This window comes from Astyanax mexicanus, chromosome 23, assembly GCF_023375975.1.
Source record: "Astyanax mexicanus isolate ESR-SI-001 chromosome 23, AstMex3_surface, whole genome shotgun sequence".
Classification (NCBI taxonomy): domain Eukaryota; kingdom Metazoa; phylum Chordata; class Actinopteri; order Characiformes; family Acestrorhamphidae; genus Astyanax; species Astyanax mexicanus.
This window is the reverse complement of record NC_064430.1, coordinates 29964864-29977292: the sequence shown is the minus strand read 5'-3', so window position 1 is coordinate 29977292 and position 12429 is coordinate 29964864. Positions and strand designations below refer to the sequence as shown.

The window sequence follows — 12429 nt, the reverse complement described above, 5'->3', positions numbered from 1 at the left end:
AGCACTGTTCGCCCCGGTTTAGCGCCATGGAATTCTCAAATTCTGGAATTTTTCTCTGAGGAACATTGTTTTTAAACATTTCAATACTTTTCTCACACATTAATTACAAACTGGAGAGCCTCTGCCCATTTTGCTCGTTAAAGACTCTAGGCCAAATTTACTCTCTACCGACTGCCAAAGTAAATGTAAGAAATACTGTATTGTTCCAATGTTTTCTGATTTGGGAGAAATCTAAGCTGATAAATGACAATTTTGAGTTTGTACATAAATATTACCCACCTGCAGAGAGTATGAAGGCTGCTTTTCTCTGTCCAGTGGCTTTAGGGCGTACAAGAATCCAGACTCCACTCCAAAAATGCCATCGTCATCACCACTCACCAATAGATCAGTGTATGTTAGGGGCAGGTCGGGTAGCTGTTGGGGAATGTCCAAAACATTGAGACATTTAGACAAGCGCTTCTTTAACAGTTCTACTAGATAGATAGATAGATAGATAGATAGATAGATAGATAGATAGATAGATAGATAGATAGATAGATAGATAGATAGATAGATAGATAGATAGATAGATAGATAGATAGATAGATAGATAGATAGATAGATAGATAGATAGCTAGCTAGATATCTAGCTAGACAGCTACATAGAAAGATAGAAAGATAAATAGATAGCTAGATAGATTGCTAGATAGCTAGCTAGAAAGCTAGACAGCTACACAGAAATATAGAAAGATAGATAGATAGCTAGTTGCTTGCTAGATAGCTAGCTAGAAAGCTAGATAGATAGCTAGCTAGACAGCTACATAGAATGATAGCTAGATAGCTTGCTAGATAGCTAGCTAGAAAGCTAGATAGATAGCTAGAGAGCTAGCTAGACAGCTACATAGAAAGATAGCTAGATAGCTTGCTAGATACATAGCTAGCTAGATAGCTAGCTAGACAGCTACATAGATAGATAGATAGATAGATAGATAGATAGATAGATAGATAGATAGATAGATAGATAGATAGATAGATAGATAGATAGATAGCATGCTAGCTAGCTAGCTAGCTAGATAGATAGATATCTAAACAGATAGCTAGATAGTTAGATACATAGCTAGCTAGATAGCTAGCTAGACAGCTACATAGATAGATAGATAGATAGATAGATAGATAGATAGATAGATAGATAGATAGATAGATAGATAGATAGATAGATATCTAAACAGATAGCTAGATACATAGCTAGCTAGATATCTAGCTAGACAGCTACATAGAAAGATAGAAAGATAAATAGATAGCTAGATAGATTGCTAGATTGCTAGCTAGAAAGCTAGACAGCTACACAGAAAGATAGAAAGATAGATAGATAGCTAGTTGCTTGCTAGATAGCTAGCTAGAAAGCTAGATAGATAGCTAGCTAGACAGCTACATAGAAAGATAGCTAGATAGCTAGCTAGAAAGCTAGATAGATAGATAGCTAGACAGCTACATAGAAAGATAGAAAGATAGCTAGATAGCTTGCTAGATACATAGCTAGCTAGACAGCTACATAGATAGATAGATAGATAGATAGATAGATAGATAGATAGATAGATAGATAGATAGATAGATACATAGAAAGATAGAAAGATAAATAGATAGCTAGATAGCTAGCTAGAAAGCTAGACAGCTACATAGAAAGATAGAAAGATAGATAGATAGATAGATAGTTGCTTGCTAGATAGCTAGCTAGAAAGATAGATAGATAGATAGCTAGAAAGCTAGATAGATAGCTAGCTAGACAGCTACATAGAAAGATAGAAAGATAGCTAGCTAGCTAGAAAGCTGGATAGATAGATAGATAGATAGATAGATAGATAGATAGATAGATAGATAGATAGATAGATAGATAGATAGATAGATAGATAGATAGATAGATAGATAGATAGATAGATAGATAGGGGAAACTTTAGACATCCAGCAGCAGGTATGTATAGTACACAAAGTTACAAAAGAAGGATAAAATATAACGATACATATAAAAATACCATAAAATAAAATATAAAGTCTTTAGTGTGTGTGTAATGGAGAATGGAGGTAATGAACCAGTTGATGTGCATAAAGTGAGGAAAACTGATGTCATCCATACAGAAATGCAAATACACAGTTCTATAAAAATGTAAATGTATCAGTGCAAACTAGTGCAAAATAAGGTTTATAAACTACTAGAACTATAAAAATAATGTAATAGGCATCAGCAAGACTGGGAGTGACTAATTGACTCTCATTAATTCATTAATTCATTCACTATTCACTATATAAAGAAAGTAAATGTTCAGCAAAACAGAGATAATTTCAAACACATTGTGGGTGTAGAGTGCAGTTGTCTAGCATCATAATTTAGTTCGGCAAAGTGTCTCACATTTTAACACTAACCCATTTTTACCTACTAACCCATTTTAACATCTGACTGTTCACTTGCTGCCTAACATGTAGATATTGACAGATGTCATTGTAGATAAACATACCATAATCATCACAGGCCAACTGTGAGCGTGTTAATTTACCCAGAGGTGGAAAAAGTACTGAAAAATTGTAATTAAGTAAAAGTACCTTTACTTTGTTAAAATTCTACTCAAGTAAAAGTAAAAGTACTCAATTTAAAATAACTTTGAGTAAAAGTTACAAGTTACTTTTATTTATTTGATGTAAAAAGTACAAATCATAAATTAAATAATTAATACATTAAATATTTTGTTAAAACCACCCCATAAAACATTTTCAAGAACAAGTGGCATAGTTTCTATGATCCTTTTTTTTCTTTACTGTTAAAAAGTTAAAAAGTTTGGTCATATATGTGACTATAAACCTTATTTTTATAGTTTTACAGTTTATTATTATTTTTTATCTTGCCATTGCTATGCTTTAACTGCTATTTACATGTTTTTGTTATCATTCAAGCAGATGTTCCTAATAAAAACATAAGAAATTATCATGAAAAACATGAAAAATGTTGGTTGGTACATGTGCAGTGCCGTAAAGAAGCACATATTGTCACGTGTGGTGCTGTAGGCACTCCTGTTTCTCCCGCATCCAGCTCTAACGGAGGTTTTCAGTCTAACAACTACACTACCCAGAACGCACCACACACTGACGTCAAACACACACCCACCCACTCACGTGACAGTATTTAAGGACACTCCACGAACACACAGGTGCCGCGTTTTGCCTGGTTTTACCACTTTACAAAGCGTTATTTTTCCCTGTGATTGTTTTTCGTGTATGACCTTGCTCTTTGTTTTTACTTATGTATTCTCTGTATGTACGACTACTCTTTTACTGCCTAACGTTTTAATAAACACCCATTTTTACTGTATCCGCAAGTGTCTGTATTCTGTGCACACCATGACACATATCGATAAGTAGCATAACTCGCCTGCACAGTTAATTCACACAGCGTCTCTCCCGCCAACCGTAATAAACACTGCATGAAGAAGTTCAGCTGCCCTTTTTATATTCAGACAATTTTTTTTTTCAGCATTTCATTTTTTACTCAGTAATTGGGAGTTTTCCAATGTAGAGAAGTAAATTACTTGCGTCAAAGTGAACTTGAGTAAAAGTAAAATTACCTATTTTAAAAAGTACCGTAGCACGTTTTAGAAGGCAAGTACTGTGTACTTACAGAATATAAATGTTAAAAAACTGTACACTACATAATACAGCCCCCTGCCTGTTGTTTCTGAGTAATTACTGAGTAAATACAAGATAGATAGATAGATAGATAGATAGATAGATAGATAGATAGATAGATAGATAGATAGATAGATAGATAGATAGATAGATAGATAGATAGATACTTTATTGATACTGTGTATTTATAGAGTAAGAACAGTAGAAATCAGGTGAGGTGTGGGTTTATTAACCATTAATATAAAACCCTGTTGTTTCTGTGTATTAAGAAATACATTTTCTTTAAAATCTCACCATTCCTGATGGTCTAATTAAAGATATCTAAATATTATTGTATTTTAATCTTGACATTACAAACTATATGTTTCCTTCCTGCTCCACCCTGACTGTTTTTAGCTTTAAAGTCAAATTCTCATAAAAAAAAACCTCATATAATTATTAGAATAATTATTTCCTGGAGTGTGACTGGAATGAAGCCTTCATAACTGCCACGAACAAAGCGCAAAATGATTATATATTATTATTTTATATGAAAATTGCACCAAAAATTTAGGTAATTTGCAGGTTCTTGTGTTCTTTATTTGTACCTACATTTAAGTAAGAGTGGGACCCCGTAAGTATTTAGTATTTACTGATTCATGGAAAACAGTTACACAATAAGTGTTGGGAAAGTACAACATAAGTTTCTGAAAGTTATCTAGTTGTTACTCTCTTGTTTCTGGTTGTAATTTATTTATACCTAAAGTAAAAGTACCTGTAGGACCTGGTAAGTATCTTGAATGTACTGATTCATCCAGAGAAGTTACACCGTAAGTAAAGGAAACTTACCCTCTAAAACACGGGCTGTATAAAGTGTTACCAAAAGTACTTTAAAAATTACAAATTACTCAGAAAATGTACTCAATTACAGTAATGTGAGTAAATGTAATTAGTTACTTTCCACCTCTGAATTTAACACTATCCCAGCTAACAGAGATTTTTACTATAGTACATTTACTGGAGTGCAGAGAAACAGCAGATACTGACGTTGAGAGAATTGCTTCTTTTCTAACAAAAAACAAAACAACAAAAAAAATGAAATGAATGAAAAAGGCCACAGATGTGAAGCAGGCGAGAAACACCCCAACTGTCCTCCCTTATTTGGCCCGACAGCAGGATATGTCGCTGCAGCTGACAGGCCTGGGCCATTTCTTTGCTGCTTTGAAGTCAACAAGCTTAATTTTCTCTTTTCCACAGTTGTGTCTGACAGCTAGCGCGCGGTGCGGGAGGGCTGCTGGTGGAAACTCTGGGTTATGACAGAGCACGCTGTCAGAGTCCATCTCAAAATACACAAACAGCCATGCCACGTCTCTGGCGGCAACCTCTTAACGTGCCCACCCCCCCCGACACACACACACACTCCCCCAGAGCTAACGGGGCGGCTGCTGTTGACAGCGCTAAGTCCTCTGACGGTTGGCACTATGAGGCACGTGCCACGCTGCTATTGCTGGGTTAATAACCTGGCATGGCCTGGCGTGGCATACACTTGGTGCCAGTGCTGAAATAAAGCGTGTTCCTGCTGACTGAGGAACTTAGCTTAGCTGCTATTCTATGGGGTCATGCATACCACTTAGCAGGCCAGGCTCAGCGGCCAGTGCTATTCCAACAATTCTCAGCTCGCTAATTCAAAACTGTTCTCGGGACGTTGATGTGCGGCAGATTTAGTAGCATGCTGATTGTTTAAAGTGCTCATATCAAGAGAGGGAGTTTGCTTCATATTAATTTCAACCTTTACCTACAGGGGTTGGACAATGAAAATGAAACACCTGGTTTTAGACCACAATAATTTATTGTGGTGACGGACAGTTCTGGTGGAAACAGGAGAGTTGAGGTGCACATTGAATTCTGCCGTGATTTGATCAGCCGTGGTTTTATGTTTTTTGGATACAATCCGGGTTAGCACCCGAACAACCCTTTCAGACAGCTTCCTCTTACAGCGTCCACAGTTAATCCTGTTGGATGTGGTTGGTCCTTCTTGGTGGTTTGCTGACATGGATACCCTTACCCTGCTTACCCTGGATACCGTGGCTCTTGATTCATCACAAAGACTTGCTGTCTTGGTCACAGATGCACCAGCAAGACGTGCACCAACAATTTGTCCTCTTTTGAACTCTGGTATGTCACCCATAATGTTGTGTGCATTGCAATATTCAATATTTAGAGCAGAACTGTGCTCTTACCCTGCTAATTGAACCTTCACACTCTGCTCTTACTGGTGCAATGTGCAATTAATGAAGATTGAACACCAGGCTGCTCCAATTTAGCCATGAAACCTCCCACACTAAAATGACAGGAGTTTCAGTTTCATTGTACAACCCCTGAATATTTTTACACAAAATATGTTTAATACTAAAGTGATTCAAACTTCAAAGAAAAACACAATAGAATTATTTAGTAAACAAAAAAGTGTTAAACAAACCAGAAAATGTTGTATGTTTACATTCTTTTATTCTTTCGCTCAGATGACAGTTTTGTACATCTTGGCTGGATTTTCTCAGTCAATTTTATGAGGTAGAGTCACCTGGAATTCAGGCTTTCAGTTAACAGCTGTGCTGAACTCGTCAAAAGTTAATTACTTTAATATCTTTTTTGAGAGCATTAGTTGTCAAGTAGTGAAGAGGTAGAGTTACAGGTATACAGTGAATAGCTCTAATTGGGTAAAGTTCAATTAAGTGGTTCTCAAACTTTTTTTAGAGTATGTAGCTGGGGAAAAGTTTGAACACACCTCTTTTTCTTTATTTGTTTTATTTAAAGTATTTTCTACATTGCAGGAAACAGTTAAGGGACACATATAGAAGCACATTGAATAAGAAGAGGCTCTTAGTAAATCTGCCTGCTCTGTTAATAGGTAAGCCATGCCTGTTATTTTATTCATAGGTTTATATAGAACAAAAAAAATACACATATATCGTAAACAGCATCAAGTAAAGCCCACAAAAAGCCCACCAGTGAGTCACAGCCAATTTATTTGTCACTTATTTTTGAAATCCTGAATAAACACTGCATAACCGCCATCACATCCTTTCAGAGCAAACAGAGTGGGGTAATCAGCCGCCCACCCTCACGCACATCATTAAATCTGACTTAAAGATCGTTCTGATAGCTCAGCATCAAAATGCAAATAACAGTGAGGGAGCCGCCCATCTCAAACCTCAAGCCTTTTAAAAATGCCTTCAATTAAAATGCCAGAGTGACACACAGCTATTCATTTATGTTAAAACTTTTTTTAACATTATGTTTAATATTCTTACAATGTTCAAGCTGCCAAGTTTTCTGAATATTTTAGAATGTTTTTTTATTTAATGTTTAAAGTTTTTTTAATGTCAGAATGGGTTTTCCATCCACCGAGTTTTTGTGCATTTTGATAATGTCATAAGGCATGACTGATTACTTTCTAAAAGATGGAAGCATATATCAGCCAAAAGTTTGGACACACTTCATCTTTTTCTTAACAGTGAAGTGATCCAGACTCTGAAGGAACACATATGGAATCATGTCGTAACTTAAAAGTGAAAAGTGTTAAACAAACCAAAATACTATGTGAAGTATTTAGGTGATCTTACTTGCAGTTTCTAAAGCTGGTAACACTGATTAACTTATCCTGTGCAACAGAGGTAACTTTTTTAAAACACAGTTTGATTTGTTATTTTACTATGTTGTGATTATTACACCATAGATTTATAGAAAATGAAAATAGCATTAAAAAAAAAGAGTCTAACCCGACCCGGCCCAAGAAAAAGTGGTGGGAAATCTCAGCCCGACCGGAGTGAATTGAAACCTGGATAATATTTTTAGTTTTTGGGATGTTTATCTCACTTTTAACATTTACATAATGTCAGTATTAATTTAGCTGTGAACGTTTTGTGAGAAATGTTCTAATAACAAACCATTATTACAAACCATCACATGTTATTTCTGTAATGTTTCCAGCTAACCCTAATGAAAATGTTTCTAAATGTTCTCATAATGTTCTCTGCTGCAGAGATCAACCTGTCCATTACCAGCCCTTTACCATCTGATAAAGACTCTATCACCCGTCACTGTGGACTCGTGTTTAGTGTGGGGACAAGGACCCGGTGTTTGAGTGGTGGGCTCATAATTACACCTTGAGCTCTCAGTTCTATAAAAGAGGAAAGTGAACAGTGTGTACGAAAGCTCTCAGCTCTGAGTCTTTTCCCCTCTTTGACGTTTGAGAGTGAGTGGTCTGTAATAAGCTGCTCTCAACTCGGCCGCCTGATTCATAACACAAGGCCAATAATAACTGCTCCATTTAGCACAAAAAACCAACAGGTGAGGCGATCTCTCCAGCAGCAGATCATGATGCTTTACTGACATCAAGAAACCAGCTGGAAACGAAATGATGCGTCATTCAGCTGTTTTTTACTTTAAAGGCTTGACAATACAAAGCTCTTTATACAGTCATATGAAAAAGTTTGGGCACCCCTATTAATCTTAATCATTTTTAGTTGTAAATATGTGGGTGTTTGCAACAGCCATTTCAGTTTGATATATCTAATAACTGATGGACACAGTAATATTTCAGGATTGAAATGAGGTTTATTGTACTAACAGAAAATGTGCAATATGCATTAAACCAAAATTTTTACTGACTTACTGAAGCACAAAATTGGTTTGGTAACCTCATTGATCTTTGAACTTCATAGCCAGGTGTATCCAATCATGAGAAAAGGTATTTAAGGTGGCCAATTGCAAGTTGTTCTCCTATTTGAATCTCCTCTGAAGAGTGCCATCATGGGCTCATTAAAACAACTCTCAAATGATCTAAAAACAAAGATTGTTCAACATAGTTGTTCAGGGGAAGGATACAAAAAGTTGTCTCAGAGATTTAACCTGTCAGTTTCCACTGTGAGGAACACAGTAAGGAAATGGAAGAGCACAGGGACAGTTCTTGTTAAGTCCAGAAGTGGCAGGCCAAGAAAAATATCAGAAGACTGTTGGCAGGGTCGAAAATAGCAATGGGCATCGCAACACACCTTGTGCAGGGTGTAAGATAGGGCCCTATTTTTTATTTTAAGATGCAAAGTTCTTACTTTGAGCACAGATTTTTAGAGATATTTGAAATACTTTCTGAAAATGTTCGGTCTTTCATGCAGAACCTCTCCTATCTTGATTGAAAAAAAAATTAAAAAGTCCTGTCAGACATATAAAACATCCTGTTGTCATTGCTTTAAACACTGTGCCGGACTGTTGCTCCAGTTGATGGGCTAATTTGCGGTGTGTTGGAAATGAGTTCAGTGGAAGATTAGAGAAACAGTGTCACTCTGTCCTCTCAGTGTAGAGAACTCACCTTGGTGAGGTACCAGGGGAAAATACCATCATAGTTTTCTGGAACACCGATCTTAAGGTGCGCCGCCTCGCCACTCAGGACAGACAGAGAAAGCAGCAGCTGAAACAGAGAGGAAGGACATGTATTAAAAAAGGTTTACAGAAGTACTAAAGTTTATTAAACATTAGCATATATGCTAGCTAGCAGTTGTGTAGTCTACCCTGAAGTAAACTGTGAGCATGTGTTAGCAAGATTAGCTTATAGTTAGCACACAGCAAAGAACTAGACACTGAAAATTTCTTTGAAATTAGTAATTGACCTATTCTTTTTGTATACTTATTACTACTTACTTACTTATACTTCTATACTTAGTGTTTATTATTTAGGTTAGCTCCGCAGGTTCAGTGTGTTTGGTGAAAGCTGGTTTGAGCTTGGGTGCTGCATGTGTGGAAGCTTTCCGCTTCCGGTGCCAAGTGTGGGGTCATGTTATTGGTTCATTTGGACTGACTGCTTTAAATGATCCCATCCTATTAGTATAATAATACATCATAATCCATAATAAAAAACACTGTGATAGGACCGGAGCCAGGGTACTGGAAAAATAGTATAACATTTCCCTAAGGCTTGCTTCTTTTTTTCTAACATAATTATGCTATTTCACATTAAATAGTCCTGCAGTTATGGCACATCCTTTACCTTAGCTTTCTCCACTATATATGCGTAAATCTTCAACAAGCTAGCACACCATCACTACTAACATGTTAGCCCATGCCCTCAGCCAACACATGTGCTGCCACATTAGCAATAGAACACAGCACGAAGCATATCCACAGTACTGTTAGCATCGCTGTTACCGTTGCTACTATGCTGGTAGCATTGTTATTTTAACATTAGCCTTCTTAGTCTAGCATTGTGGGGTGTGTGGCCAGTGCAGGTACTGGTAATCTTGTTAAAGTTGAGGGTTAATATCAGCAGATTAATGAGAACAATGTTTAAGAATCAGTGAGAAAGTTGAAAGTTGAACTCTCTTCCTGCTCTACCCCCCATCCCAATCCTGCCCACAGCACACACACTCTCATCATCCTGACCCCACACCCTCCCACCAACACAGTACTGAAACTCTGCACTAGAACACACACAGTACTGTAACTTTTGTAAATGGACCTGCACTACACACCCAATACCTGCACTACTGTTACGCTGCACTGTCATACACACTTTAATTCCCCAAGAACTGGGAACTTTAAGAACTTTACCAGCCTTAAGCTAGATACAACATTGCACTACTGTTATACGGGTTCTATTTATATTGTCACTTGATCTTAATCACCATTAATATTGCACTATTATCTTCTGTCTCACAAATGTCTATTGTGTTTTTGTTGTATTGTACATATAGTGTCTCCCACTCATTTAGATTATATTTTTATTTCTTTTTATTTCTATTTATATATCTACTTCACCCCCACCACTACTGCACCTTGTTCTGTCTCATGTATGTCTGTGTCCCTGCTGCTGTATTGTACACATAGTGTCTCCCCTTTTTCTTTATTATCCATTATCTGTACTTGCTGTAAAATTGGGAAGGAGAGTAACGTAATTTCAATTCTATGTATGTCCTGTACATATGCAGCATTGACAATAAAACTACTTGACTTGACTTGACTTGACTTGAAGTTGAAGCGCCGGGGCTGGATACTTCAACAAGACAACGATCCTAAACACAAAACACTAAACTCTGCTCAAAATCTACTAAAGCATTCATGCAGAGGAACAAGTACAATGTTCTGAAAGGATCATCTCAGACCCCAGACCTAAATTTTATTGTATTATTAATAAATCTGTGGTGTGATTTAAAGTGGACTGTTCATGCTCAAAAACCATTAAACCTGTCTGAACTGGAGACGTTTTTATAAAGAAGAATAGTCCAAAATACCTTCAACCTGAAGGTTGAAGCTATAGGAAGCATTTAGAGGCTGTTATTTCTAAAAAGGAAGAACAACTAAATATTGATGTAATTTTTCTGCTGGGGTGCCCAAATTTATTCACCTGCCTAATTTAGTTTAAAGCATTATTGCACACTTTCTGTAAATCCTTCATTTCCTTTATCAAATATCACTGTGTTCATCTGCTATATGATATATTTAACTGAAATTGCTGATCCAAACAACTAATTTTTCATTTTTCAACAACAACTTTTTCATACCATCAAATATTCTATGCAGCCAATAGCTGTCATGCAGTCACATGTACAGAACATCCTGGGAAATCCCACACTGTAAGGGTTTCCCAGGAAGGTCTTTCCCAGATTGCAACACTTCCTTGGCCTGTCTAGCCAAAATTAATACCAATTAAGCGTTTATGAGCTTCAGCTGTCTACAAATTAATGGGGCATTACACATTATAGATGTCGTATTTTGTGCCAGAGCCTCACTTCAGTTGAAATGCCATTATTTATTATTCTGTGCAGTAAATGTCTGTCTGGCCAAACTAGGCTTGTCTTTTTTCTTGTTCAGACAAACATTAATATTACAGGGGGCATCAACGATTTATGATGGGTTGTTGACCTTTTTCTGACCCAGACAATCAGTCTGGACATTGCAGGCATTACTTGTAAAGCAGAAAATCCATCATTTTGAAAGCTTGTCAAAAGTTCCTAGTCTTGCCGTCATTAATCTATGATTGGACAGTCAGTATCTATGCGAGGGGCTTACCCAGAGTCTCATCTGTAGATTTTGTGTTTTCAGTGCATCACCCTGATGAGGAATGAGGGTGTTTTCTTTTTCCATGACTGTTCAGAATTGGGTTTTAAGGTCAATTCAATAGTTTTGTTATTTATTCTGAACTTCACATACAGTCCTAGTAACTGGCACAGTATACCTTATACAGAAACCTGATATATGGCAATATATTGATTTGAACACATGAATTACACACATTAATACATTCCTTATATTTAACATACTGCCACTGTTGAGCAATTTTTTTAACTAAAAGTCCCGTTCTTGGACTCCCTATCTCCTTATAAGGGCGTTCTTTCCCGGTTGTGTCCCAATTCACTACCTGGGGCAGCAGTAGTGTATTGGACTGCGACCCTGACGACGCAGTTTTGATCCCGCGTGAGGAGCGGTGTGTTTATTTTTTTATTTTTTCCTTTCTTCTTGGGTTTACCTGCTTTGAGATGAACTGTTCTGCAATTGGGTTCAACAACCCTCTGGGCTGGAGAGCTACTTGTCTGTAGCACTCCATCCCATTTCACTTCATTTCCCAAAACAGACTTTTTTTTATGGCCCGCCACGTAATGGCTTGGAAAATATCTGGCCTGCAGCTAAATTTAGTAATTGCCGACCCCTGGTGTATAGTAATAAATATAAACTGTAAAACAGAAAAAGACTTACATTTAGAGGTATGATCCATAAAGACAACTTCTTCATTGACAACATCGTGGCCTG

General features: G+C 36.9%; 1 protein-coding gene across 1 annotated transcript in view; it reads right to left on the bottom strand.

The window, feature by feature from the left end:
• The window catches only part of cdh16 (cadherin 16, KSP-cadherin), a 136622-nt gene extending 124193 nt beyond the window's left edge, over positions 1-12429 (bottom strand). Inside the window, exons 1-3 of the mRNA XM_022665170.2 lie at positions 12376-12429; positions 8999-9097; positions 280-414 (exon numbers count right to left, since the gene is read on the bottom strand). Coding sequence (XP_022520891.2) covers positions 280-414; positions 8999-9097; positions 12376-12420 — 279 coding nt within the window. The 5' untranslated portion in view covers positions 12421-12429. The remainder of the gene's footprint in view (positions 1-279; positions 415-8998; positions 9098-12375) is intronic.